Raw genomic sequence first — 27,554 nt, 5'->3', positions numbered from 1 at the left:
CCTCTCTCTCTTCTCTCTCCATCTCTCTCTCTTCTCTCTCTCCATCCCTCTCTCTCTCTTCTCTCTCGCTACATCCTTCTCTCTCTTTTCTCTCCATCCCTCTCTCCTCTCTCTCCATCCCTCTCTCTATACTCTCTCCATCTCTCTCTCTCTTCTCTCTCTCCATCCCTCTCTCTCTTCTCTTCTCTCTCTCTCCATCCCTCTCTCTCTTCTCTCTCCATCTCTCTCTCTTCTCTCTCTCCACCCCCCTCTCTCTCTTCTCTCTCTCTCCATCCTCCTCCTCTCCCCTCTCCATCCCTTGCATCCTCACTGATTCCAGATATATCCTTATTCCCATCCTTTCAGAATACCTTCTTTTGGGTGACTTTTTTCTGACCAGTGTCACTTTCTTCTGACCATAGGGAATAATCGACTGAGGGGATATCTCATAGCATGGCCTATATTGGTGGTTATGAATTATAATGCGTGTTATAACAGTGCATGGTTAAAGTTGCTGCAGACCAGCGGAACGTAGCCCAAAGCGAAAAGATAGACAGGCCATGTCTTTATGCTTCAACTTTTCACACTCGGCTAGATTCTTCCCAGCTGTGTCCCTGATGCCTACCGTGAAATTGCAATGTCTTCGGCTATGTCTGACACAGAGCTGTGCTTGTCTGAGAGAGAGAGAGAGTGTGTGTGTGTGTGTGTGTGTGTGTGAATGAGAATGAGCGTGTGTTTGTGCTTGTGCTGCAGTAAGCACACTGACTTGAGTCATATGTGCGACTATCTGTGACCCTTGACTTCCCTTTAAGTCTGGACTCTATGTCTCTCTCTAGGTCGGTAGGTTTTGGTCAGGAAGCTGAAACAACTCCAAACCTTAAAGAATGTCTGCTCTTTTCAGTTACCTGTCCAGCAGTGGTTCAGCATGGGTTTTTCCCTTTCTCCTCCTCTCGCTTTCTCTCTCCAAATCCCTGTCCCCTTTGTTCCTGTCCCAGCGCATCCCTCCGTCCCATCCCCCCTTGCCCTCCCGGGCTTTTGGAAAAAGGATTTGGGACAGGAGCGAGAGAGATGGAAAGAGAGAGTGAGAGAAAGAAAACAAAGCCGGGGGAACACAGTAAACATACGGTCGACAGGGAGAGGACAAAGACCGGGGGCGTGGAGTTCCCAGATTCCCTATCCGCATTGGAAAAATGTGCGTCAACGACAGTTTGAGAACTCCTGTACGAACTTGACTTGGGACAAGTCTCAATAGCCTGAAGTGGCTGTCCTTTCCTCATCACTCTCCCTTTACCTGCACTGAAATGAATAGGACATGATAGATGTAAGCAATTGAGGCCAACTGGAGATTTCCTACCACTTTGTTCTTTCCAATCAGTGCAGATGAAGAGAGGAGACAAGGAGAGGATGCCACTTTGGAGTATTGAGATGCACCCTTGGCGTGTACTTGAATACCATCCTATTGAAATCTTTGAGACTCCATTCGCTTGATAGACTCCTAGCTGTCCTCTTTCTGTGGCTGAATATCCTACAAATGTCAATTTTATCCTGGCTTTTAATGGCAAATAAAAAATTATTTCCCGATAAATATGCCCATACTAATAGCTCTAGAGTTGCTTGGAGCAGTTTAGGCTGAGGTCATTAGTACAGAATGGTGATTTGGGTCGGGTGGGGAGTATGTGTTTGTGTGTCGGTGGTGTTTGGGAATGGACTGAGAGGCGCTGTCCGCCCCTGGAAGGGGGGCTTTGGGGCGTCCGGTGCCCACCAAGTGCCTAGGAGGGTGGGGTTTGGGAGTGTGTGGTGCAGCACTTAGAACAACTCCGATGGGAACGGCTGCCCACTCTCCAAATCACTAATGGAGCTCATCGAACACACAAATACAGCTGTTATCATGAAAATGAACACATACACACATCCTATCTTGAATCTCAGTTTTCTTCAGGTCGTTAAATAACGTTGACTATTGCAACACGTTTGGGGGCCGTCTGTGTGTGTTGCTGGGTGGTGTTTGTATCGTTGGCAAAGAGCTCTGACGTTACTGACTGTCATGCCTAAGGCGTGTGTTGGGTAGCTCTTTCTGTGTGTGTGTCTCTGTGTGTGGTTGTATTCTTGCCTAAGGCGTCCTTCAGTGAAATGAGGTCTTTCTTCCCCAACTAATTAACCCTCTCCCATGCGTTCTCTTTCTCTCTGCCCTCTTGCTCTTCTTCACCTTTGTTTATGATCACTTTCTCTGTCTGTCTGCCTGTCTGCCTGTCTGCATGTCTGCCTGTCTGTCTGCCTGTCTCTCTCTCTCTCTCTCTCTCTCTCTCTCTCTCACTAGATGGGTCTTCACAGGTCTTTATTATTTACTGTCCTTTATGTCCTGTGCTGCAGGCCAGGCCTGAGGGGTCTGGGAATGGTGTGCTCTGGACAGGACTCAGCCCTGTTTCATATCACACACACAGTCTTGTGGAGACACACAGTTCAGTCTCATTCAAAATCCTAATTTTCCTAACCCTAATCCAAACCCTAACACTAGCTCCTAACCCTAACCCAAACACTAACACTAGCAGCTAACCCTAACCCAAACCCTAACACTAGCTCCTAACCCTAACCCAAACACTAACACTAGCAGCTAACCCTAACCCAAACCCTAACACTAGCTCCTAACCCTAACCCAAACCCTAACACTAGCTCCTAACCCTAACCCAAACCCTAACACTAGCTCCTAACCCTAACCCAAACACTAACACTAGCACCTAACCCTAACCCAACCCCTAACACTAGCTCCTAACCATAACCCAAACCCTAACACTAGCTCCTAACCCTAACCCAAACCCTAACACTAGCTCCTAACCCTAACCCAAACCCTAACACTAGCTCCTAACCCTAACCCAAACCCTAACACTAGCTCCTAACCCTAACCCAAACCCTAACACTAGCTCCTAACCCTAACCCAAACCCTAACACTAGCTCCTAACCCTAACCCAAACCCCAACACTAGCTCCTAACCCAAACCCTAACACTAGCTCCTAACCCTAACCCTAACACTAGCTCCTAACCCTAACCCGAACCCTAACACTAGCTCCTAACCCTAACCCAAACCCTAACACTAGCTCCTAACCCTAACCCAAACCCTAACACTAGCTCCTAACCCTAACCCAAACCCCAACACTAGCTCCTAACCCTAACCCAAACCCTAACACTAGCTCCTAACCCTAACACAAACCCCAACACTAGCTCCTAACCCAAACCCTAACACTAGCTCCTAACCCTAACCCTAACACTAGCTCTTAACCCTAACCCAAACCCTAACACAAGCTCCTAACCCTAACCCAAACCCTAACACTAGCTCCTAACCCTAACCCAAACCCCAACACTAGCTCCTAACCCTAACCCAAACCCTGACACTAGCTCCTACCTAACCCAAACCCCAACACTAGCTCCAAACCCTAACCCAAACCCTAACACTAGCTCCTAACCCTAACCCAAACCCTAACACTAGCTCCTAACCCTAACCCAAACCCCAACACTGGCTCCTAACCCAAACCCTAACCCTAGCACTGGCTCCTAACCCTAACCCAAACCCCAACACTGGCTCTTAACCCAACCCTAACACTGGCTCCTAACCCTAACCCTAACACTGGCTCCTAACCCGAACCCAAACCCCAACACTAGCTCCTAACCCTAACCCAAACCCTAACACTGGCTCCTAACCCTAACCCAAACCCTAACACTAGCTCCTAACCCTAACCCAAACCCTAACACTAGCTCCTAACCCTAACCCAAACCCCAACACTAGCTCCTAACCCTAACCCAAACCCTAACACTAGCTCCTAACCCTAACCCAAACCCTGACACTAGCTCCTACCTAACCCAAACCCCAACACTAGCTCCTAACCCTAACCCAAACCCTGACACTAGCTCCTAACCCTAACCCAAACCCTAACACTAGCTCCTAACCCTAACCCAAACCCTAACACTAGCTCCTAACCCTAACCCAAACCCTAACACTAGATCTCTTAACCCAAACCCTAACACTAGCTCCTAACCCTAACCCAAACCCTAACACTGGCTCCTAACCCTAACCCAAACCCTAACACTAGCTCCTAACCCTAACCCAAACCCTAACACTAGCTCCTAACCCTAACCCAAACCCTAACACTAGCTCCTAACCCTAACCCAAACCCTAACACTAGCTCCTAACCCTAACCCAAACCCTAACACTAGCTCCTAACCCTAACCCAAACCCTAACACTAGCTCCTAACCCTAACCCAAACCCTAACACTAGCTCCTAACCCTAACCCAAACCCTAACACTAGCTCCTAGTCCCCACTTGTCCTCTGTTTGTTTACTATTCTTGTGGGGACTTCTGGTCCACACACGCACGCACACACACACACACACACACACACACACACACACACACACACACACACACACACACACACACACACACACACACACACACACACACACACACACACACACACACACACACACACACACACACACACACCTCAGATCCCTTGTGATATATGTCTTGGCATGTGTGTGGAGATATTGGTTGTGTAAAACCTTTACGAACACTGGTACATAACTTCCTATGTATTGCTGAGACAGAAACTGAAATGGCATATTGTATTATATACATATCGGCCCCGGGGGTTAACTGACTTATATTCCATTCCTGCACACATAGTTATTCTTGGCCTGTTTAGATTTGTTTCAGCGGTGAGGTATGACTTTTCACAGTTCAAAGTGCCTGGTAACTGTTCTTGGTTAGTATTAATACAGCCATATATTCTCAGAAACAATCTTCCTCCACTTTCCGTCTCTCTCACTCTCTGGGGAAACAGAAGGAGATCAATCCTGCTCTCTGGCTAGTGAACATAGCCCTAATGAATCCACCTGCAAGCGTTTGTTAACGGGACGTAAACAAAGGGTTGGCCGTGAATTTGTCTGGTTGCTTTGTCTCGCCATTTTCCGGTTACTTTCTTTGGTCTGTTTTTTCATGTGATGGGCCCTATGCATTTGATTGGACCAGTGTTCCTACAACAGCTGAACGGGTCCAGTGTCATGCCACTGTGAATTTAGAGAGATTATTGACAACCCTGTTTGATGGCATTTGACTGCGTCCTCAAAGTCTCTCCAATCCCTCCCCTCCCCTCCCCTCTGCTTTCCTCACCCACAGCCTGAGCTATCGGAGAAGGCTTTCTTATTGCTGATAGGTAGTAGTTGTACATTTGTATTGAAATGTCTTCTATCGATTGGCCTTCTCGGATGAATACAATTAAAGACAGAACTCTGAGTGCAAAAAAAACAACCTCTCCCAGTCCCGAGAGAGAGAGAGAGAGAGAGAGAGAGAGAGAGAGAGAGAGAGAGAGAGAGAGAGAGAGAGAGAGAGAGAGAGAGAGAGCAGAGGGAGGGAGAGAGGAAAGATGGAAAGATGGAAAGAGAGGGGGAGAGGGAGGATGTGAGAGACATTCTGGCAGCGGTTGGTTTCAATCGAGTCCTTGCCTGCGCAGTCGCCTCCACTGTGTGTGTGTGTGTGTTTTCTGTGTATGTGTGTGTGTGTGTGTGTGTGTGTGACTAGGGTGGGTGTTTTTGCAGCAGCAGGTTCTCTGTGACTCAAACCCTCATCATCTGCTCCACCTCTCCCCTCTTCTGTCCTCCCCTACTGCTCTCTTCTTTATATAGCCCTTATCCTCGCTGAGTGATCTCTCTCTCATTCCCTCCCTCTTCCTCTCCACCCTGTGCAACTGTGCATCCAAGGAAACCCATTTAACTCTCCATCTCCCCCTTCTCCCTCTCTCCTAGGAGTGGGTAAAAAATGTCACCGTTCTAGAGAGAGAGATAAATAGTGAGAGAGAGAGAGAGATAGAGAGAGATAAATAGAGAGAGAGAGATAAATAGAGAGGGAGAGATATATAAATATATATATATATACAGAGAGAGAGAGAGAGAGAGAGAGAGAGAGAGAGAGAGAGAGAGAGATAGATAGATAGATAGATAGATAGATAGATAGATAGATAGATAGATAGATAGATAGATAGATAGATAGATAGATAGATAAATAGAGAGAGAGAGAGATAGAGAGATAGATAGATAGATAGATAGATAGATAGATAGATAGATAGATAGATAGATAGATAGATAGATAGATAGATAGATAGATAGATAGATAGATAGACAGATAGACAGCGATAGAGAGGGAGAGATAAATGGAGAGAGAGATAGATAAATAGAGAGAGAGAGATAGAATGCTATTCCAAAAAACGCAGGTCAGTGATGAGAGGAAAGAGAAATAGGCTTTTGTATGCAGTCCTTATGGACAGATGTAGGATGAGCCAACTGTGTGGAGGAGTGATTAGACGAAGAGAGAAAGCAAACATCAACCTGTGTGTGTGTGTGTGTGTATGTGTCCGTAGGGGCTGTCACACAGCTCTGGCCAGCTGAGGTGTTTGCTCAGTCCAGAGTGATCTCCCACTGTGATCACTGTGCAAGGCTGCAGACACACACACACACACACACACACACACACACACACACACACACACACACACACACACACACACACACACACACACACAGAGTCACGCCTGCCTGGCAGCTGTTGCTGGTCCCAAGATCACTCACTGGTTGATGACAGAGTTCCTGCGCTGCCTGGCAGTGTTGCTGGTCCCTGAAGATCACTCACTGCCCCTCTATGCACTAGCGGCTTCCTGTGCGTGTGTGTGTGTGTGTGTGCGGATGTGTGTGTTTGTGTGTATATGTGTATGGCTTGTGTGTTTGCGTACTTGTGTGTGTGTGTGTGTGTGCGTGTGTGTGTGCATGTGCATGCGTGCGTGTGTGTGTGTGCGTGCGTGCATGCGGATGTGTGTGTTTGTGTGTATATGTGTATGGCTTGTGTGTTTGCGTACTTGTGTGTGCACTTGTGTGTGTGTGTGTGTGTTGCTGCGGTGACCACTCACCTATTGCTTACGAAAATCTGTTTCCCAGCATGCTCTTTCAGGACCCACGGGAGCATAATGAGATGTTTTTGCATAAGGGTTATAGATGTGTGTTTAGCGCGCGTGTCTATGTCTCCGTGTGCGTGTTTTGTCTAGTAACAAGCCCTGTTTAACATCTCTCATTTGTAGCTCAGAAAAGAAAAGTTTCCCAGTGAGGCTTCTCTCTGTAACAGTGACACATGTCACCTCTATGTTTGACCTTTGACCTCGTTGAGAAGACCACTCCCTCTAACGCACAAGACATGCCCATTTGTAACATATTGGTTTTATAATTCCACTTCCACTTCAGACGTAAGGCTAGCAATCATTGAGGCGGAATAGCGAGCTCACCAAACTCTCTTCTTTATCCAGTGCAAATGTCCTAACAGGAAATATATTCAAATTGAAAAAGCACAAAGCGCCTAATGGGAGCGTAGCAGGACTGAGCTGAATGCAGCAGGGAGGAAGATGGGGTTTGGAAAACGAGTGAAGAGAGTGATTATGAGAGAGCGAGAGAGAGAGAGAGGGAGTAGAGTGTTAGCGAGCAATGACACTGGCTTTGGTGGACTAATTAAAATGGCTGAGAGTGTTTCTGACCGAGTCTAAAGCCGTGCCCCAGGGCCTGTACTCAGCTAACTGCTGCTCCAATATCACACACACTTCCATATCAGTGGTTTAGTGGAACAGCTAATGCATATGCAGACCTCAAGAGAAGCTAGCTAGCAGCTACCCCTCTCCTCTCTTGTTGTCTCGCTCGCCACTCTTTCCCTCCCTTTTTGTTCTCTTTTCTTGCTTTCATTCACTGACTCACTCATTTCTTCATTTGGTCTCTTACTCATTTGATACGAGCCTGTAATGCAGTGTGTGTGTCTCTCTGTCTCTGTGTGTGTCTCCTGTCTCTGTGTGTGTCTCTGTTTGGGTCTCTGTGTGTGTCTCTGTGTGCGTCTCTCTGTCTCTGTGTGCGTCTCTTGTATCTGTGTGTGTCTCTGTGTGTGTCTCCTGTCTCTGTGTGTGTCTCTGTGTGGGTCTCTGTGTGTGTCTCTGTGTGCGTCTCTCTGTCTCTGTGTGCGTCTCTTGTCTCTGTGTGTGTCTCTGTGTGTGTCTCCTGTCTCTGTGTGTGTCTCTGTGTGGGTTTCTGTGTGTGTCTCTGTCTCTGTGTGCATCTCTGTCTCTGTTTGTCTCTGTGTGTCTCTGTCTCTGTGTGTCTCTGTCTCTGTGTGTCTCTGTGTCTCTCTGTCTTTTTGTGCGTCTCCTGTCTCTGTGTGTGTCTCTGTGTGCATCTCTCTGTCTCTGTGTGCGTCTCTGTCTCTGTGTGTGTCTCTGTCTCTGTGTGTGTCTGTGTGTCTCTGTCTCTGTGTGTCTCTGTGTCTCTCTGTCTTTGTGTGTGTCTCTGTGTGCATCTCTCTGTCTCTGTGTGCATCTCTGTCTCTGTGTGTGTCTGTCTCTGTGTGTCTCTGTGTCTCTCTGTCTTTTTGTGCGTCTCCTGTCTCTGTGTGTGTCTCTGTGTGCATCTCTCTGTCTCTGTGTGTGTCTCTGTCTCTGTGTGTGTCTCTGTCTCTGTGTGTGTCTGTGTGTCTCTGTCTCTGTGTGTCTCTGTCTCTGTGTGTCTCTGTGTCTCTCTGTCTTTGTGTGTGTCTCTGTGTGCATCTCTCTGTCTCTGTGTGCGTCTCTGTCTCTGTGTGTGTCTGTGTGTCTCTGTCTCTGTGTGTCTCCTGTCTCTGTGTGTGTCTCTGTGTGCGTCTCCTGTCTCGGTGTGTGTCTCTGTGTGCGTCTCCTGTCTCTGTGTGTGTGTCTCTGTCTCTGTGTGTCTCTGTCTCTCTGTGTGTCTCTGTCTCTGTGTGTGTCTCTGTCTCTCTGTGTGTCCTGTCTCTGTGTGTGTCTCTGTCTCTCTGTGTGTCCTGTCTCTGTGTGTGTATCTCTTTCTCTGTGTGTCCTGTCTCTGTGTGTGTATCTCTTTCTCTGTGTGTCTCTCTTTCTCTTTGTGTCTCTCTTTATCTGTGTGTGTATCTGTGTATCTATGTATGTTTGTCTGTATGTGTGTTTCAAAGGCACGTGCCCGGCATGTGTGTAAGCATCCAATCCTGTCGTTTGGGCCGGGGCTGAATTTCCTCTTTCAAACCCCTGTCTTCCTCTGTGTGTGTGTGTGTGTGTGTGTGTGTGTGTGTGTGTGTGTGTGTGTGTTTTGTGTGTGTGCGCTGTAATTTAGCTGCTCTGTAATTTGTCCTGTTGGTTTGGGGTTAAGTGGAGGCTGTGCTCACCACCATCAGTATACAGGGCTCTCCCAACGCTAGCAGAGAGAGAAAGGGAGAGGAACACACACTACTCTAAGCACATATACGCAATATATTCCACGGGCGTACATTCTCTGTGCTAACATGTATTATAGAGTACATCCTCTAAGCCCGTGCGCACACACACACACACACACACACACACACACACACACACACACACACAGGAAAGCATTCACACATACAGTTCCCGGGGGAGTGGGAGAGAGCACTGTCTGTAATGCCGCAGGGAATCACCCTAACATACACACACACACACACAAAAACACATCATTTCTACAGTATGTTTGAATGGTTCTATAAATGCCAGGCCATTTCATTGCAATCATATACCCAGTTTTGGAGGCCCCGGCAATGCTAGTAGAGTAGAGGTTATAAGGTGCAGTGAGGTGCTGAGGAGTCACACTGTACTGTATCTCTGTCTGTTTGTCTGTGGACTGGTTGGACACCAAAGTCATCTGAAATATCCCTGTAATCAATACAAGTAACCAATCAAATAACCAACAACTAGTTGCATGTCATTGTCTGTTCTATGCTATTTCTATGATCTGCCTGTCCTCTTTTCTCTAACATGTACTGGTCACATGGTAACTGTGGCTGGGGATTGGGTGAGAACACACACACACACACACACACACACACACACACACACACACACACACACACACACACACACACAGACACACACAGACACACACACACACACAGACACACACACACACACACACACACACACACACACACACACACACACACACACACACACACACACACACACACACACACACACACACACACACACACACACACACACACACACACACACACAGACACACATACACACACACACACACACACAGACACACACACACACACACACACACACACACACACACACACACACACACACACACACACACACACACGCACACACAGACGGTATTGATATTTCTTCTCAATACAGACACCAGCCTTTATAAGAAAGTATAAAGTCCAACAGTATATGTACAACCAAATCCATTCGCACACACTAACGGTGTCTAACAGACCTACACATTGCTTGCAGTCAGACAGACACCGATTACAGATTGTGATATTTGGTAATTCGGGCTACTGACTAGAGTACAATGAGACTTTAACAGACCACTTGAGCGCTGAGTCATTCCAATTTCATAGAAATCTGACTTGTTTTTGTAAATCACAAAATACTGTTTCTCTACAGTAGTGGAATGGAATTACACAGGTTTCTCAGAACATGCTGAATAAGATGAATTGTTTGAGGTGTCTCACAATGACTGAATCAGGGTTTACTCAGAATGAGGTCTAGCTGAGGTGAAGAGGAAATGGCAGTTAGTACGGTAGTTTCTTAGCCTTGTTCTGATCAGTGAGTCGGCTTTCATTCCGTTATTCTGTCTGTGGTCGTGTTGATACGTCTGTGATCTTGTGATCTTGTGTGAGTCCTCTGCATTGTAACAGATGGGGCGTCAGGTGTGTGCAAATCATCGGCACCATTAATTGGGTTTTCCATGCGAGACTTGTGGGGATTACACTGGTATTGGGGGATTCGACATGAACACAGATTTCTACATGAAAATCCCATGGAATTCTCCTATCAGGATTCACCTTTCAACTTCACAGTTATTACACCATTTCCACTGATTTGCAGAGGTTTGGGACATGGTTCAGAAACGCAAAAAAGCGTACTTTCTTTTTCACTTGTTTTTCTTAGTCCCTCTATCCATTGCTCTCTCTTTCGCGATCTCCCCCTCCCTCCCCCCTCTCCCTCCCTCTCTCTCCCGCTCACTCTCTCTCTCTCTCTCTCTCTCTCTCTCGCTCCACCCCCTCCCTCTCCCTCCCTCTCTCTCTCTCTCTCCCTCCCTCCATCCCCCTCCCTCCCCCTCTCTCCCGCTCTCTCTCTCTCCCTCTCGCTCCCTCCCTCCCTCTCTCTCTCCCCCTCTCTCTCCCCCCTCCCTCTCTCCCCGCTCTCTCTCTCTCCCCTCTCGCTCCCTCCCTCTCTCTCCCTCTCTCTCCCCTCCCTCCCTCTCTCTCTCTCTTTCTCTCTCTACCTCTCTCTCTCCCCCCCCCTCTCTCTCCCCGCTCTCCCGCTCTCCCGCTCTCCCGCCCTCCCTCCCTCCCTCCCTCCCTCCCTCCCTCCCTCCCTCCCTCCCTCCCTCCCTCCCTCCCTCCCTCCCTCCCTCCTCCCTCCTCTCTCTCCCTCCCTCTCTCTCTCTCTCTCTCTCCTCCCTCTCCCCCCTCCCTCCCTCCCTCCCTCCTCCCTCCCCCCTCCCCCCCTCCCCCTCCCTCCCTCCCTCCCCTCCCTCCCTCCCTCCCTCCCTCCCTCCCTCCCTCCCTCTCTCTCTCTCTCTCTACCTCCCTCTCTCCCCCTCCCTCTCTCTCCCGCTCTCTCTCTCTCTCCCTCTCGCTCCCCTCTCTCCCTACCCCTCTCCCTTGCTCCCTTTCCTTCTCTCTCTCTCCCTCTCTCTCCCGCTCCCTCCCTCTCTCTCTCTCTCTCTCTCTCTCACTCTCTCTCTCTACCTCCCTCTCTCCCGCTCCCTCTCTCTCTCCCGCTCTCCCGCTCTCCCTCTTTCCCTTTCTCCCTTCCTCCCTCTCCTCTGTGTCTGTGGACTATGTATAATAGACTGATTAAACGTTTACTGCAGTCGGCTAAATCAGGATCACACAGAGTGTTTCTTGGTGATCTTAAACAAATCACCTTTGAAACGCTAGTATACACCTCAGACACATGGTTCTGGGTCCTGTACCCTGTCAGATGTGGAGCTGAAATGTATTCCATTTTGAGTTTGCATCCCAAAACTACACCTTAAATGCATCACAGAAGACGGATGTTCAGCTTCAAAACAATAAGTAAAAAAATCATATAAATAACATTCCACCCAGGAGGCCACTAGAGGGCGATTTGGTCATTTGACTGCAGGAAAGGTGCTACGCGCTGCTGTCTAGAGATGTTCGTTTCTGCTGGTGTCTTGCAGAGCGCGCCACACTGGGTGGTTTTCCCAGTTTTCAGTGGAGGCGATTCCTCCCTGCTCTCTGTTCCCTGGACTTCCCTGCTCCGGCTTTGTCTGGGAGCAAGTGTTGGTCAAACAGGCCTTTGTTTGTGGTTAGTCATTTGGCGCACCACTGAGAGTCTGGGCCAGGACAAAGACGTGTGTGTGTGTGTGTGTGTGTGTGTGTGTGTGTGTGTGTGTGTGTGTGTGTGTGTGTGTGTGTGTGTGTGTGTGTGTGTGTGTGTGTGTGTGTGTGTGTGTGTGTGTGTGTGTCTGTGTGTGTGTGTGTGTGTGTGTGTGTGTGTGTGTGTGTGTGTGTGTGTGTGTGTGTGTCTTTCTGTGGACTATGAGGCAATGCAGACTGAACTCGCTATGCCAGAGTAGATGGCTTTACGTAGTGACCAACAATGTGTTCATGATAGTGATATGGATCATAATAATCATAATTATAAACAATAACAATATTCTTGGGGTTTCACAGAGTTTAGTATTATAGAATATTTGCACCTTAATAATGTATATTGCAGGTATCACATCCCTGTGTAATTCTATACCTAATGCATGATACACTTTTAAGGTAATGTAATATATTTGCGGAGTTGGTCAGGGGTGAAGGGACATGCACACGTAAATATTTCAGGAGATCTTGAAAGCTTAAGCCGCTGATAGAATTCGCAAATTCTATTAGGGGACATTGTCCTTTCTCTCTGCCGTATTCCCTAATCCTGTTTCTGTTCCATTACCTCAATTACCATTACCTCAATTACCATTATCTCACCCAGAGGTGGAATCTGCACTGCATAGCCAAGGACACAACAACACAGGGAGTGAGAGAGAGAGAGACAACGGGGGAGCCACGGATTGGAGGGAGGGAGCGAGAGAGTGACTGAGAGAAGCTGAGAGAGGAGAGAGAGAGAGAGAGGAGAGAGAGAGAGAGAGGAGAGAGAGAGAGAGAGAGAGAGAGGAGAGAGAGAATGGGGATGGAGAGATAGTGAATAAGAGAGCGTAAGGACAAGGAGAGATGGGGAACAGGGGACAAAGGGAACTGTCCAAATGGCCTAGAGTTGAGGGATGTGTCAGCCTGGCCGTTTTGTTCTGCTTGTCAGTGTTTGTGATGCGTGTTTGGGTAGTGTGTAGCGTGTGTAACATGTAGAGTGGGGGTAGCGGTTTTGCATATTTGGTGAATGGGTGGGGGCATATTACACGTGGAACGGTTGGGAGTTTACATTGTCTTGGGTGTGTGTGTGTGTGTGTGCATGTGTGACATTGGTGCAGGTAGAGGATGTATACTTGGTATGATGGCAGAGGAGAAATAGGAGACTGTGTGTCTGGGGCTCAAGCTGCCCAAGCTGTTTAATGCTGGCATCCATCTTTGTTTGCTACTGCCACCCTTCCAGACGTAGCACAGAGATGTCGGCTCTCTACCATGATAGATAGGGCATTACACACACTCTCACTCTCTCTCGTCTCTCTGTCTCTCCCTCTCTGAATTCCTCTCTCTGTTTTAAATAGAAGACATAATCCTACAAATGAAAAAGGTATGTATTATACTTTTCCAGGCGGTGCCATGGTGTACATCTTACTGCCTGGCAAATGCTGCCATGTCCCTGACAGGCTGGGTGTGTGTGTGTGTGTGTGTGTTTTAGTTGGTGTGTGTGGGTGTATCTTCACAGCTTGGAACAGTGGAGTTATTTTAGGCCCTGTAAAGCGATCTGCTCAGAGTGGTGCATCTCCCCAGAGAGATACAGTAAGCTGGGGAACTTTCAACACACACACATTTCCTTCCATCCAGTCTCGTGTTTCATGACTCTCCACGTCTGCGTGTGTGTGCGCCACCTTCTCACATCTAACATCACCTAAATGACTTTCTAGTGTCCTCAGCTTAAGGGGGTTTAGTACTTTGTGTGTGTGTGTGTGTGTGTGTGTGTGTGTGTGTTTGTGTCAATATGAAAGTAGGGGGGTTGTAATATGTTAGAGTATGTGTGTATAGCGTGGTGCATTATGGTCTATATGTGTGTGTGTATGTCTGACGTAGTGTGTGGGGGAGCTCACTTTCTCTCTTTCTTCCTTTCTTGTTCTCTGATAGCTCATTGCTGGTTACATGGCTCTGACATTTCCCAGTGTTAAAAGCTGGCAGCATGTTACTACCCTCTCATCTCGCTCTCTCACTCTCTCCTCTCTTTCTTTCCCTCATCTCGCTCTCTCACTCTCTCCTCTCTTTCTTTCCCTCATTCCTCTCTCGCCGTCTGCGATCGGAACACGATGCTGCCAAGCTCTGCAGTTGCGGGCCAACTACTGTCATGAGTGACGTGGGCTAAAGCCTAAACCCCAGCCACCGCTCTGTCCTAGGACGACCTCTGTCTGTCCGTCTGTCTCTCTCCCTCACACATTATGTCTCGTTAGAGTTGATCTGAGAGATGGCTGAATTGGAAGCAGGCTTTGACGACTCTCACAAGCCTCTACATTTCCAAACATTTCAACTTTTCCCAAGGCTCTTGCACATCAATAAATGTGTATGTGAGGAGAAACAACTCTAAATGGAAATGCAAATCATGCGTAGGGGTTAGACCCTCTGCAGGTGGCAACAATTAACAGACATTTCTGCCGATTGTAATTGTCCATAATTTACTAGCTAATGCTGGACTTCCTCAACTGTAGGTGGTGACATATAAGTGTGTGTGTGTGTGTGTGTGTGTGTGTGTGTGTGTGTGTGTGTGTGTGTGTGTGTGTGTGTGTGTGTGTGTGTGTGTGTGTGTGTGTGTGTGTGTGTGTGTGTGTGTGTGTGAATTCCCCCAGTGGGTTAGAGCCACACAGAACACAAAGGGGTTTGAGTGTCCGGGGGAGAGTCCACCACTGAGTGGAGAGATCCCGTCTAAGTCTTAACAGGATTATCCAACCCAACCGCCGACTCTCACGCATTTCACTCACTCACCCCCCTCACCACACAGCCCAGTAGCGACTGCTGGCCTCTCACACACGCAGAGCAGAGAAGCCTTGCTCTCTGCACATCTTTTTCCCTCGCACATTATATACCCAAGAGGTGAGAAAAAGGTTGTGTAAGAAATATGTCACTCGGTGACACCCCACCCACACAGACACACAGACACAGACCACTCACACAGACACACAGACACAGACCACTCACACAGACACACAGACACAGACCACTCACACAGACACACAGACACAGACCACTCACACAGACACACAGACACAGACCACTCACACAGACACACAGACACAGACACACAGACCACTCACACGGCCCACTTTAACTGATGGCTGTTTTTGGCGACAGTGTTGACCTTTTGTTTTTTCGGGATGCGCAGGGTAAACTGCAGTTGGGGAGGGTAAAAGCTGTAAGGTAAACCATGAATCCCTTTTAGTGTTGTCGCTAATTCTCTGGTGGCATACTGCCAGTCATTAGCAGGAGTATGGAGGCTTCAGTGACTGACCCCTGTCTGTTTACCTTTTCATTTGACGTGATATACCCCACTTTATCACAAAATGGCTTTTTATCTGGAAATGTATCCTCAGTCATTATCTCCAATGTGTCTAAGGCCTATGACATTGTATTTACGCATCTATTTGTCTGGCAGGATTGCAGAGCTAACTATGTTGGCTCGTCATTCTGAGAATAAAGTAGATTTCTGTTTTTTGTTGCTCATTCACATTGCCAATTACTTTCCTATATATATTTCCCCTTTTTAGTGCAATGATATGACTTGTAAACAGTCGGTCTTATCATGCTCATCTGTTAGAACTTGATTCCCAGGCTCGTCTCGTCTCAGGCCTGGGTCTCCTGTGTTGTCTGGGAGTGGTAGAACAAATAGTCTGAAGGGGAACCAACCTGTGGATGGCCCCTGGGTATATGGGCTGAATGACCCATTCACAGGTGGACCAGGATACCACAATACTGCTCACTCTTTATTGCTGTGCTTTACCATGACTATCTGTCTGTATAGCTATACATTTCAGCATTCATCTGATTATTGTCTAAATGTTTGTATATCTGTGTGTGTGTGTTTGTACGCGTGCGTGTGTGCGTGCGCCCGCGCGCATGTGAGTGTGAGTGTGTGCACCTGTGGGAGAATCTGTGCATTTAGGCAGAGCATTTGAGCTGCAATCTTTATTAAATAATCAGTACTGTGTTTTGTGTGTGTGTGTGTGTGTGTGTGTGTGTGTGTGTGCGTGCATGTGTGCGTGCGTCCGTGCGTGCACATGTACGTGTCTGTGTGTGTGACTGTGCATGAGTCTGCATCCATATAACTGGTTTCATATTGAAAGGCTTTTCAGCGGAGGCCCGTTTATGATCTAATCTTGTAAATGAGCTGATGGAGGAGCAGGCTGGGCTTAATGAGATGACACGCATTGTGAAGCGGACCACAGGTCATTGTCAGAGAGCCATTCATTGTTTTAAATGTTCCTTTGTTGTCACAAGCGGCGGAATACTTCACTGGGCCGCAATTGAGAGGGCGGTTCTAGTAATGCACAGCAAGAGGCTTTTCTTCTCTCTGTGTGTGTGTGTGTGTGTGTGTGTGTGTGTGTGTGTGTGTGTGTGTGTGTGTGTGTGTGTGTGTGTGTGTGTGTGTGTGTGTGCGCGCGCTTGTTATGTGTGTGTGTGTGTGTGTGTGTGTGTGTCACCATTCAGAGCAAATAATTACTACACTTGTATACTGTCTGTGTCGATATGACTTCAGTCTAAAATAAAATAAAAAAGTAGAGGCATACATTTTTTGGGATGGTCCCTAAATACTGTTGTATTATCTGCTCAGTGGTGTTGTGTTTCTCTGTTAGGGGTTCTTTCTGTACATCAATGGGAGTGTGTTCTCTGCAGGGACAGCAGTCATTGTTTGCTCTGTAGCAAGCTGAGAGACTGCTCACAGTCAGCTGGGATAAAAGTGTCCCAAAGCAGGCTAGAGGAAGCTGTGATCCTCCGCACACACACACACACACACACACACACACACACACACACACAAGCACACACACACTATGTGTCCGGAGTCCTTTAGCGAAAGCTGGTCATGTGGGGCACGACCTCGATAAGAGTTGCTGTGTTTTTTTCATCCTCTCTTCAGTCTTGTCTTTGTTAAGATTATCAGGAAGATAATTAAGATAGATTTACCCTGACATCATATGATGCCTTTCTAAAAATATGATAATATGTTAAACCCATAAGACAGTGAAGGATTAAATGCATTCAAATGCAGCACAGCTGAATTGAGCTAAACTCTTCAACACATTTCCTTTGGGATCAATGGTGTGTATTCATTAATAATTAATTGATTGTTGTTGTGAACATGAGTCTGACTCTTTGTCCCCTCTTCCTCTTTGTCCCCCTGCAGGTAAGGAAGAGCCGAGTACCTACACCTGCACCACCTGTAAACAGGCCTACGGCAGCGCTTGGTTCCTGCTCCAGCACGCCCAGATTACCCATGGCTTCCGCATCTACCTGGAGAGCGAGCACGGGCATGGCAGCCCCCTCACCCCCCGCATGGGCAGACCTTCCTCCCTGGGTGGTGGCGCAGACTGCCCCTCGCAGCCCCCTCTCCACGGTCTCCACCTGCCCGAGGCCAGCCCCTTCAGCCTCCTCCGCATCCCTGGATCAGGCTCGGGGGGCCGGGACGGAGGGGGTGGGCACCAGCGTTTTCCCCCGACGCCGCCGCTCTTCAGTCCCCCTCCACGCCACCACCTGGACCCCCACCACCGGAATCCAGAGGAGCTGGTCCTGGCAGCCCACCATCCGAGTGCCTTCGACAGGGTGCTGCGCCTCAACCCTCCCATGCCCCTGGACCCCCCATCGGCCATGGACTTCTCTCGCCGGCTGAGGGAGCTGGCGGGCAACACCTCAGGGTCCACTCCCCCCCACTCTCCCAACCAGCCCAGCCATATGCAACGGCTGCTCCAACCATTCCAGCCCGGTGGAGGAGGAGGTGGAGGGGGTGGCAGTGGGGGAAAGCCTCCCTACCTGTCCACCCCCCCTCCCCTGCCTCCCCTCCATGCAGTCCCCCTCGGGTTCCCATACCACCCCCACCACCCCACTGCCATCCTCAGGCCCCCAGCCCTCCACTCCTCTGAAGACCAAGTCGTGCGAGTTCTGCGGCAAGAGCTTCAAGTTCCAGAGTAATCTCATTGTGCACCGACGCAGCCACACGGGCGAGAAGCCCTACAAATGTCATCTGTGTGACCACGCCTGCACCCAGGCCAGCAAGCTCAAGCGCCACATGAAGACGCACATGCACAAGTCGGGCTCGCCCAACGCCGAAAAGTCGGAAGATGGGCTCTCTGTAGCCTCCTCACCCGAGCCGGGCACCAGCGAGCGAATGGGCAGCGCCAGCAGCGCCCTCAAGTCAGTGGTGGCCAAGCTTAAGAGTGAGAACAACCGCCTGCGCCGGGAGAATGGGGAGGAGGAGGAAGAAGAGGAAGAAGAAGAGGAAGAGGAGGAGGAAGAGGAGGGTGAAGAGGAGGAAGAGGAGGGGGAGGAGGAAGAAGAGGAGAAGGTGGATGGAGCTAGGAGGAACAACAACAGTTACCACTTCAGCTTGAGTCTGGAGGCAGCGCGGCACCATGAGAACAACGGCAGCATTGGGGTCGGGGGAGTTGGGGTTCGCCTGGTAGGAGGAGAGGAGGGTACCATCCCTCGCTCGCTGCCTGAGGTGATGCAGGGCATGGGGTTGGCGGCCAGCATGCAGCACTTCAGCGAAGCCTTTCACGCACACAAGCGCAGCGCGCTGAACCAAGAAAACCACATACACCACCACAACCGTGAGCACACACAACGCCAGCTGTGTGACGAGGACTCAGCGCTGGAGTCGGACCGTGGAGAGGGGGGCTGCATCTCGGCCGTGGCCATAAACGGGCGCGGCACGTCCCCCAGTGAAGCAGCCTCGGTGGGCCTCTCCAAGAAGCTGCTACTGGGTAGCCCTAGCCCCCTCAGCCCCTTCTCCAAACGCATTAAGCTGGAGAAGGAGTTTGACCTGCCTACCCCCACCATCCCCAACACAGAGAACGTCTACTCCCAGTGGCTGGCCGGCTACGCCGCCTCCCGACAACTCAAGGACCCCTTTCTGAACTTCGGAGGGGACTCCAGACAATCGCCCTTCGCCTCTTCTCCATCGGAGCACTCGTCTGAGAACGGCAGCCTGCGCTTCTCCACCCCTCCTGGGGAGCTGGATGGGGGGGTGTCGGGCCGCAGCGGGACGGGGAGCGGGGGGAGCACTCCCCATCTGGGGGCTCCGCTGACTCGTCCTGGCTCCAAGGACGGCAGCAGGCGCACCGACACCTGTGAGTACTGTGGCAAGATTTTCAAGAACTGTAGCAACCTGACGGTGCACCGGCGCAGCCACACGGGAGAGAGGCCCTACAAGTGTGAGCTGTGCAACTACGCCTGCGCCCAGAGCAGCAAGCTCACACGCCACATGAAGACACACGGGCAGATCGGCAAGGACGTGTACAAGTGTGAGATTTGCCAGATGCCCTTCAGCGTGTACAGTACCTTGGAGAAACACATGAAAAAATGGCACAGTGACCGCCCCTTGAGTGCCGAAATTAAGTCGGAGTAGTGGGAGTTTCCCCTGTCATCAGTCCCCCCCTCCCTCCCCAGTCCCCTGTAGATTCTCCCCTCTTCCTTTGCCAGTCCGATGGACAACGTGCTCTGCACCAGCACACCCCGTTTCCATTACTCGTTGAATGCATGATCTGTATCGGGGCAATACTATTGCATTGACGCAAAACTTCAAGCCTTTCTCTTGTGCAATAATTTACATGTTGTGTACTGTTTTTTTTTCCTGCATTTTTATTTTATTTTTTATAATTAGACAGCATGCATGGTATGTTTTGGCTAATTAAAAAAAAAATAGAAAATGTCCCTGGTTGGTTAGTTGTTGAGTAAAATGTGTTGCTGTTTTCTTGTTCGGGTTTTTATTTTCAAAAAAAAAGAAAAGACAAGAAAGAAGTGACCATGCTGCATACATTCTGTAACACATATCATGTACAGTTCTGTGTTGTAACATGGAGGATGAACAGTCTTCAGCTTAACCCTCTCTGGACGACCTGGGCACTTAACCTTCGTCTTTCTAAAAGATGTTCTGTCCCTATGGGGTTTAAAACATAATCTATGAATTGGCTTGATTTACTGAACACAAAAAGCAGTGACAGCCTTTAGATTTCTTCAACAAACAAAAGAAAAAGATGAGGATGTGTTAAGATTTGAATTTGTACTATCATTTGGTGAAAACAAACAAAAAAAAAGTGTGCCTTTAAATATCTTGAAACTACATTGGTTAATAATCTTCCTATCTGCTATAAGCTTTGGGGTCACGGCTGTATACTGGACACGGGTTGAATCCACCCTGAGTAAAGGTTCTTGCATCAAGTACCTGACTGCTAAAGTCGACTGTGACTTACAAGATTAACTGATAATACCAATACAGATACTTTGGAGAATTCTGGTTAATCATCATTTAGCTACCTATTACATGTATTATAGTGTCTTTACATTTTCAGCAGGCACGGTACAGGCAGTATTGTGTATAACTGAATTGTTTGTATATTTTATTTCTGGTGCGGAGGTACTGAACACAAAGGTACTCTGTAATGTACAATCCTAAATTCGTGGGACTTTTAACATTTTGTGAAGACCCGAGCGTTGACATGTATCTACAGTAGCACAAACTTGTGATGCTGCTTGGATATTTCAGAGTGTAATCTCCCAGCACACCCTACAATATGAGGGCATTCGAGTGAATACAAGCTAGTCAAAAAAGTTACACAGAATTAGAAGCTAACAGTATGAAGTGTTTTGGGGGGGGGGTGGCTTTCTTTTTTTACAATACATTTAAACCTTCTATCCATCAGTGATGATTAACTATGAATTGCCTAAACTTGAAAGGAAGAAAAATGTTATTTAAGAAAGGCCATTGTACTCGTGCCAGGGCTCTTGAAAAGAAAGAGTGGAGATTAGACAAAATAATCATACATAGGTTTGTAATAGAAGGCAGAGGTACTTTTGTTTTCTTTCTGTTTTGTACTGTTTGCTGTTTGTGTTGACGTGAAAGGAGAGTTTTTTCCTTGTTGAGTTGCAGACATCCACCCCGGTTGATGGTGAAATAGCACTTGTCACGCTGCCTCAGACACTGTACAGATACTCTAACATTGTCTAACGTTGGTACAACGTCTGTATTAGCGGTCAAGTCTAAAGTTAGACTGTCACTTATAGGACAAAAAAAAAGTGCACTGTTCAATTTTCCCAGTTTACAGGTATACGCTTAAGGGAAAACTTGCTAAAATGCTGACTGGTGGCTAGGGGTTCCATTGTTTTACATAGTGACGAATACAGAATCTGTTGCCAGCCACTCCATCCTTGACCCTCATCCTTCACCTTTGACCACCTCTGACCTTTGTTGTTTAACCCCAGGAAACGCCAGGAAAGCACTCAGTGCTGTGACTGGGTAAAAGCTCACTCAGCTAGATCACAAACTTGCTGCTCACACTGCAAGATCTTTTTTTTTGTACAAATCTTTTTTTTTGTATAAATATGAAAATGTTTTTGTTTTTTTAAATAACACTTCATTATCTTTAGGGGAAACTGTATTTAAGTTTGTTGTTGTTTCTCTTTTCCTCTCTGTCTTGGTGGTTTTCAAGACTTGATCACAGTATATATAAAATGGAGAATAAAAACTGTGACTTTTTATTTTGCCTTGGCTCTTCGCGGCTCTTCAGGTTTAATAAAATTTGCATTGGGGAAAGGTTTAAGATGATATATGAATATATAATAGAGAACTTAAATATAGAAAGATGCACACTCATGTCAATTCCAATGCTTATTAAACACACTTATGGTCTTCTTTTTCTGTATTTCTAGAATGGTATTTGAATTCAATGTTCACTTAGAGTAGGCACTATAGTATTTATATTGAGGCTCGTATTTTTAACTGTTGCTTGTTCTCTCTACAGGTATTTACGTACCTTTTTTGGTAGTAAAAAAACAAAACAAGCTGCCACGGTTTATTTTTTTAATTTGGCAGGATAATATAGTGCAAATTATTTGTATGTTTAAAACATTGAATAAAACCCAATAAAAAAAAGAAGTATGCGACATTGAGCGCAGTGGGCCATTAAATGTCTGCCACGCTGTGCTGGTTCCTGCTCACAGGTTGTACATATCTTTTTTAGTTTGGTTTGGACCTCCTCCCCCTGCTGCCATTCTGTATGCAGTGATGCAAGCTGACGTCGGGCTGTCCTGTTCTTGTGCTTCTGTCTTTCCCACCTATCCCACCTGACTACATTCCAACATCTTAAGAAAAAAAAAAAACTTCATATGCAGTACATCGATTTTAAAAAAGCGTCAGAATAAATGAATTTTAAAAAAAATCTATGTTTTGCAGTTTTATTTTTCATTGCCAAATACTAAATGGTGCTTTATATTTAGATTGGGTATACTTTCATATGCAAAGCATATTTAAAAATGAAAATGAATTGGAGATGCGGAGAAGCCTGCTTGAGTTGAGCCTTTTTTGTAAATGGCAATGCGGAATATTTTGTTATCAGCCTTTTCTATTCTTGTTCTGAGAGCTGTTTGTTGTAACTTGAACTTGAACTTTATCTTTTACTATGGGAGTTGCTATTTATTATTACCTATATGCTCTGTTTAAAATAGAGACATGGAAGGGATCTTTTTTTGTTATAATATTATTTCTTTACTTTTTAAAGATTGGCCGAAGGTCATTGGACAAACTTTTTTTCATTTTTTTTTTGTATTTGTTTCTGATCTCTGTTCAGTTGTATTGGGGAAACCACTGTCTGTGTTTTCTGGCAGTTGTCTACATTATCCTGTTCACACACCCATTTTGTCCCTTTATTGAAAAACAATTAATAAAAAAAAAAACGAAAGTATAAATATGTTGTTTGTGTGTGTGCGTCCATGCGCGTGTGTGTTCATAGCTAGAGCAGCTTTAGTGGCGTGGCTGTTGACAGTTTGCATGCTAACTCTGAGCACATACATGTTACATACGTGTCACTCCTCAGTGGGGCGGAAGCGTCTTAGAGTGCTGACAGTGTCCCCTCCCTCCCTCCCTCTCATCCTTCCCTTTTGTTTAACTACTTGCCACCGCCACCCCAAACACCATTGGCACCACCCACGCTTTCTTTGTTTGAGCTCACCCACGTTTACTTAAATATCATTACCTCTCTCTGTTTACTCAGATCTATTCAAAAGCATTAAAGCATTAACTCAAACATTAGACCCCCCTTGTAGGAGAGACACCTGGCAGCTGTGTTCATCCAATAACGCTCACTCAGTGTATTAGAAAAAGCCATCTTCATAAGAATGACGAGTGTGTTTCGTTCTTCATAAGAATGACAAGTGTGTGTTTTGTTCTTCACAAACCACAGCCACTTGTTTTGAGGCCCTGTTTTGTGTGAGCGGTGACACCTGAGCCACAGAGCATCACAGCACCTTTTTCAGTGCACCTTTTTTTTATTCCCCACCTCTGGAGCCGTAGCAGCAGCAGGCGCCTATTTTCTCCTTGTTGAACAATGCGACTGGCCTCCGGCAGAGCCAGCCAGGCAAATAAAACAAATCAGCTGCATTTTTTCTCTCTCTCTCTCTCTCTCTCTCTCTCTCTCTCTCTCTATGATAAATTAATTGTGTTATAAACTCAGGAAGCATTTAGGCCTTTTCAGCTTTACTGGGGCTCCCGAAACTGGTTTATGTGAAAATCATAATGCATTTGTCACTGACTCACTGTTATAAAATCTATACAAGCATGACCCGCAGTCCCTATAAACGCCCATGGATTTTTCTCCCGCCAGTGTTTTACAGTTGAAGATTCTCCAAAGACTTGAGAAAGCGTGTTTTCACAGGTGGTTTTGTTATTTGGCCTGGGAGCGTTGCTGAATGGATCCTGGCCAAAGTGCACGTGTGTGTGCGCGTGCGCGTGTGCATGAGTGTGTGCATGAGTGTGTGCATGCCTGTGGCTATATTGCACATTACCGTGCTTGGCGTCTGTAAATGTATCTACCCTGTACAGCAGCCTACACGAGTCTGACCACTGTGGTATAGTGGGGATGGACACAAAGTAAATGCTACTTAAAAGCCACTCACTGACAATTACTCTACACAAACACTGAATAATGGACACACGGCAGATACATCAAGCTTAGTACGAGGTGGACTCTAACTGCTGTTCTAAGGTCAATCATGGTCAATGTGTATGGGTTTTCCTTGCTATGGTGAAGGCTAGGATTGGGAAAGGGTAAGCAGATCCTAGATCAGTCCTTAATTGGAACATCCACAACATGGTCATTTTGGCATTCTTTCTTAATCAGACAGATTGATCCCAAGATAGCTATTGTGGATATTCATTTGCTACTGTGCTTCATCCTTACTGAAAATGTAATAACCATTTAGTAATGGCTATCTCATAAAAAGGCCATCAGGGGCGAGTCATAGCCTCCACTATCTCACACAGACCCAACTGAGAGGGAGGCGTAGAATTCATAGACAATGTGACACACACACACACACACACACACACACAACGCACGCACGCACGCACGCACGCACGCACACACACACACACACACACACACACACACACACACACACACACACACACACACACACAGACACACACACACACACACACGTGAAGCATGCATGTTCAGCTTTTCTCAACACTTTTGGTTATGTTCTTTGCTGGGACTGTGATTTGCCAGGCCATGGAGTGAAAGTTCAAAGTTCACCTTTTTATCAGTGTCCCTGGCCTTGACTGGCCATCCTTATGTGACATCATAAATCCAACTCTTTAGCTCTCTCCCTATAGCTTCGCTCTCTCGTACCCTCTCTCCCCCTATCATCGGCTCTTTTGGCAATCCACCTCTCATTTCCTATTCCTTTCTTTTACTCTCAACCTCTTTCTCTCTTTACCTCTTTCTTAACCTTTACCCCTCCCACTCTTCCCCCTTCTCTCTCTCTGTGTATGGTGTGACTGGTGTAATTATTGGCCCTGTCCTGGCCAGGTTTGTTTGCTGAGCCCACAGTGGTTTAAAGTCTATAGATAGACAAGGAGCCCAGGAAAGCAAGGTGTAGACACCGCAGATAAAAGTTGAGACTAGGCATCTGTGGGGCAGGGTGAGAGAGGGCGATGGGGAGAGTAGAGAAGGTGGGGGGGGGGTGATGTCTGCCCCCAGTTTATAGTTAAAAGGTCAGAGTGCAGACAGTGGCGTTAAGGGGGGAAACTGCTCCCTCCTCCATTCTTATTTCACCCCTCCCCCACTCCCTGCCAGTGTCTCAAGGAGTGAATGGGGACAGGAATGCAGACAGAGAAGAGACCTCTTGGACAGCCCTTGTGTCCAAGTCAAGAAGTAGACAAAACAGACACTATCTGTCCCTTATGTCAATATGCTCACTAATTCCGTAAAGTACACCCTTCTGTACTATGTCTCAATAGTTGGGTCTCACCAGGGCTTTTCTCTCGTCTGTGACCCCATAGAGAGACCTCACCTACTCTACACATACACACACACACACACACACTACATTACACATACGTACTGTACATTCTCTGTGCTTACTCACATGTACACACACACACACTCACACACTCACACTCGCACACACACACACAGGGCCGTTTCTAGCATTTTCAGGGCCCTAAGAAATATTTAGTTGGGCCCCCTCACCCACCTCGCAGGCCAAAAAAAATTGTGAACCCCCTCTTGGTGGAGGAGAGAAAAATGTGTACAGTAGCTTTAAAGTCCTACACATTTTGCCATGGTGCACAGAGAAAATGTTTCAGTTTTACAGCCAATTTCATGCTGTTCCACTCATTTTGCCATGAGGGGAGAGAAAACTTGGCAGTTTTATCACACATTTCCAGCAATTCCACACATTTTGGGGTTGAGAGACAAAATTGCAGTTTTAAAGTTTATTTCTTGCAGTGGTACACATTTCGCCGTGGATGGAGTGAAAATGTTGCAGTTTTACAGCTGATTGCCTGCAGTTATACACATTTTTCCATGACTTATGCCATATTCATAATTGCTTGAGAGATATGAACAAAAACAATGAAAATTAAATCCTGAAACATCTAATTTACATAAGATTTCACACCCCCTAGTCAAGACTTTTTAGAAGAACCTTTGGCAGTGATTACAGCTGTGAGTCTTTCTGGGTAAGTCTCTAAGAGTGCTAGAGTGCTATTGGTGTCACTACAGGCCCTGGTTCGATCCCGGGCTGTATCACAACCGGCTGTGATCAGGAGTCCCATAGGGCGGTGCACAATTGTCCCAGCGTCGTCCGGGTTCGGGGAGGGTTTGGCCCGGGCTAGGCTGTCATTGTAAATTAAGAATTTGTTCTAAACAGACTTGCCTCGTTAAAAGAAATATGTTTGAAAATATGGAAAGTGGTACTCAGTAATGTGTTCATTTGGAAATGTTCACTCTGTCAATTAGGTTAATACGCGGGAGTAAGTACAAAGTGGAAGTTACTAAAATCCTCAGTTTTCTCCTATCACAGCCATTGAACTGTGTAACTGTTTTAGTCACCATTGGCCTCATGGTGAAATCCCTGAGCTGTTTCCTTCCTCTCCGGTAACTAAGTTAGGAAGGACGCCTGTATCTTTGTAGTGACTGGTTGCATTGCTACACCATCCAAAGAGTAATTAATAACTTCACCATGTTCAAATGGATATTCAATGTCTGCTTTAAAAAAAAAATCATCTACCAATAGGTGCCCTTATTTGCGAGGCATTGGAAAAGCTCCCTGGTCTTTGTGGTTGAATCTGTGTTTGAAATGCACTGCTCGACAGTGTCACCTTGCAGATAATTGTATGTGTGGGGTGCAGAGATGAGGTAGTCGTTTCAAAATCATGTTAAACACTATTATTGCACACAGAGTAATTCCATGTAACTTATTACGTGACTTGTTCAGCACATTTTTTACTCCTGAACTTATTTAGGTCCTTACCATAACAAAGGAGGTTGAATACTTTTTGCCTCAAGACATTTCGGCTTTTCAGTTTGAATTACTTTTCAAAAACAAATGAACAAATATAATTGAACTTTGATATTATGAGGTATTGTCTGTCGGCCAGTGAAAAAAAAGGTAATTTAATCCATTTTAAACTCAGGCCGTAACACAACAAAATGTGTAGAAAGTCATACTTCCTGAAGGCACTGTAAATTTAAATTTCTCTGAGTATTTTAGTATTTTGGCCTGAATCAACTATTTAATTAATTATTATTATTTTTTTACTTGTGATATCCAATTGGTAGTTACAGTCTTGTCCCATCGCTTTTCAAATAA

General features: G+C 46.8%; 1 protein-coding gene across 1 annotated transcript in view; it reads left to right on the top strand.

The window, feature by feature from the left end:
- LOC112254440 (BAF chromatin remodeling complex subunit BCL11A a) overlaps positions 1–23,144 on the top strand; it is a 61,266-nt gene extending 38,122 nt beyond the window's left edge. The window contains 2 exon segments of the mRNA XM_024427032.2: positions 17,593–18,236; positions 18,238–23,144. Coding sequence (XP_024282800.2) covers positions 17,593–18,236; positions 18,238–19,809 — 2,216 coding nt within the window. The 3' untranslated portion in view covers positions 19,810–23,144.
- The last annotated feature ends 4,410 nt before the right edge of the window (positions 23,145–27,554 follow it).

The sequence above is a fragment of the Oncorhynchus tshawytscha genome, linkage group LG01, assembly GCF_018296145.1.
Source record: "Oncorhynchus tshawytscha isolate Ot180627B linkage group LG01, Otsh_v2.0, whole genome shotgun sequence".
NCBI lineage: Eukaryota > Metazoa > Chordata > Actinopteri > Salmoniformes > Salmonidae > Oncorhynchus > Oncorhynchus tshawytscha.
Note: the sequence above shows the minus strand (reverse complement) of the source record. Positions and strands in the feature narration are given on the sequence as shown.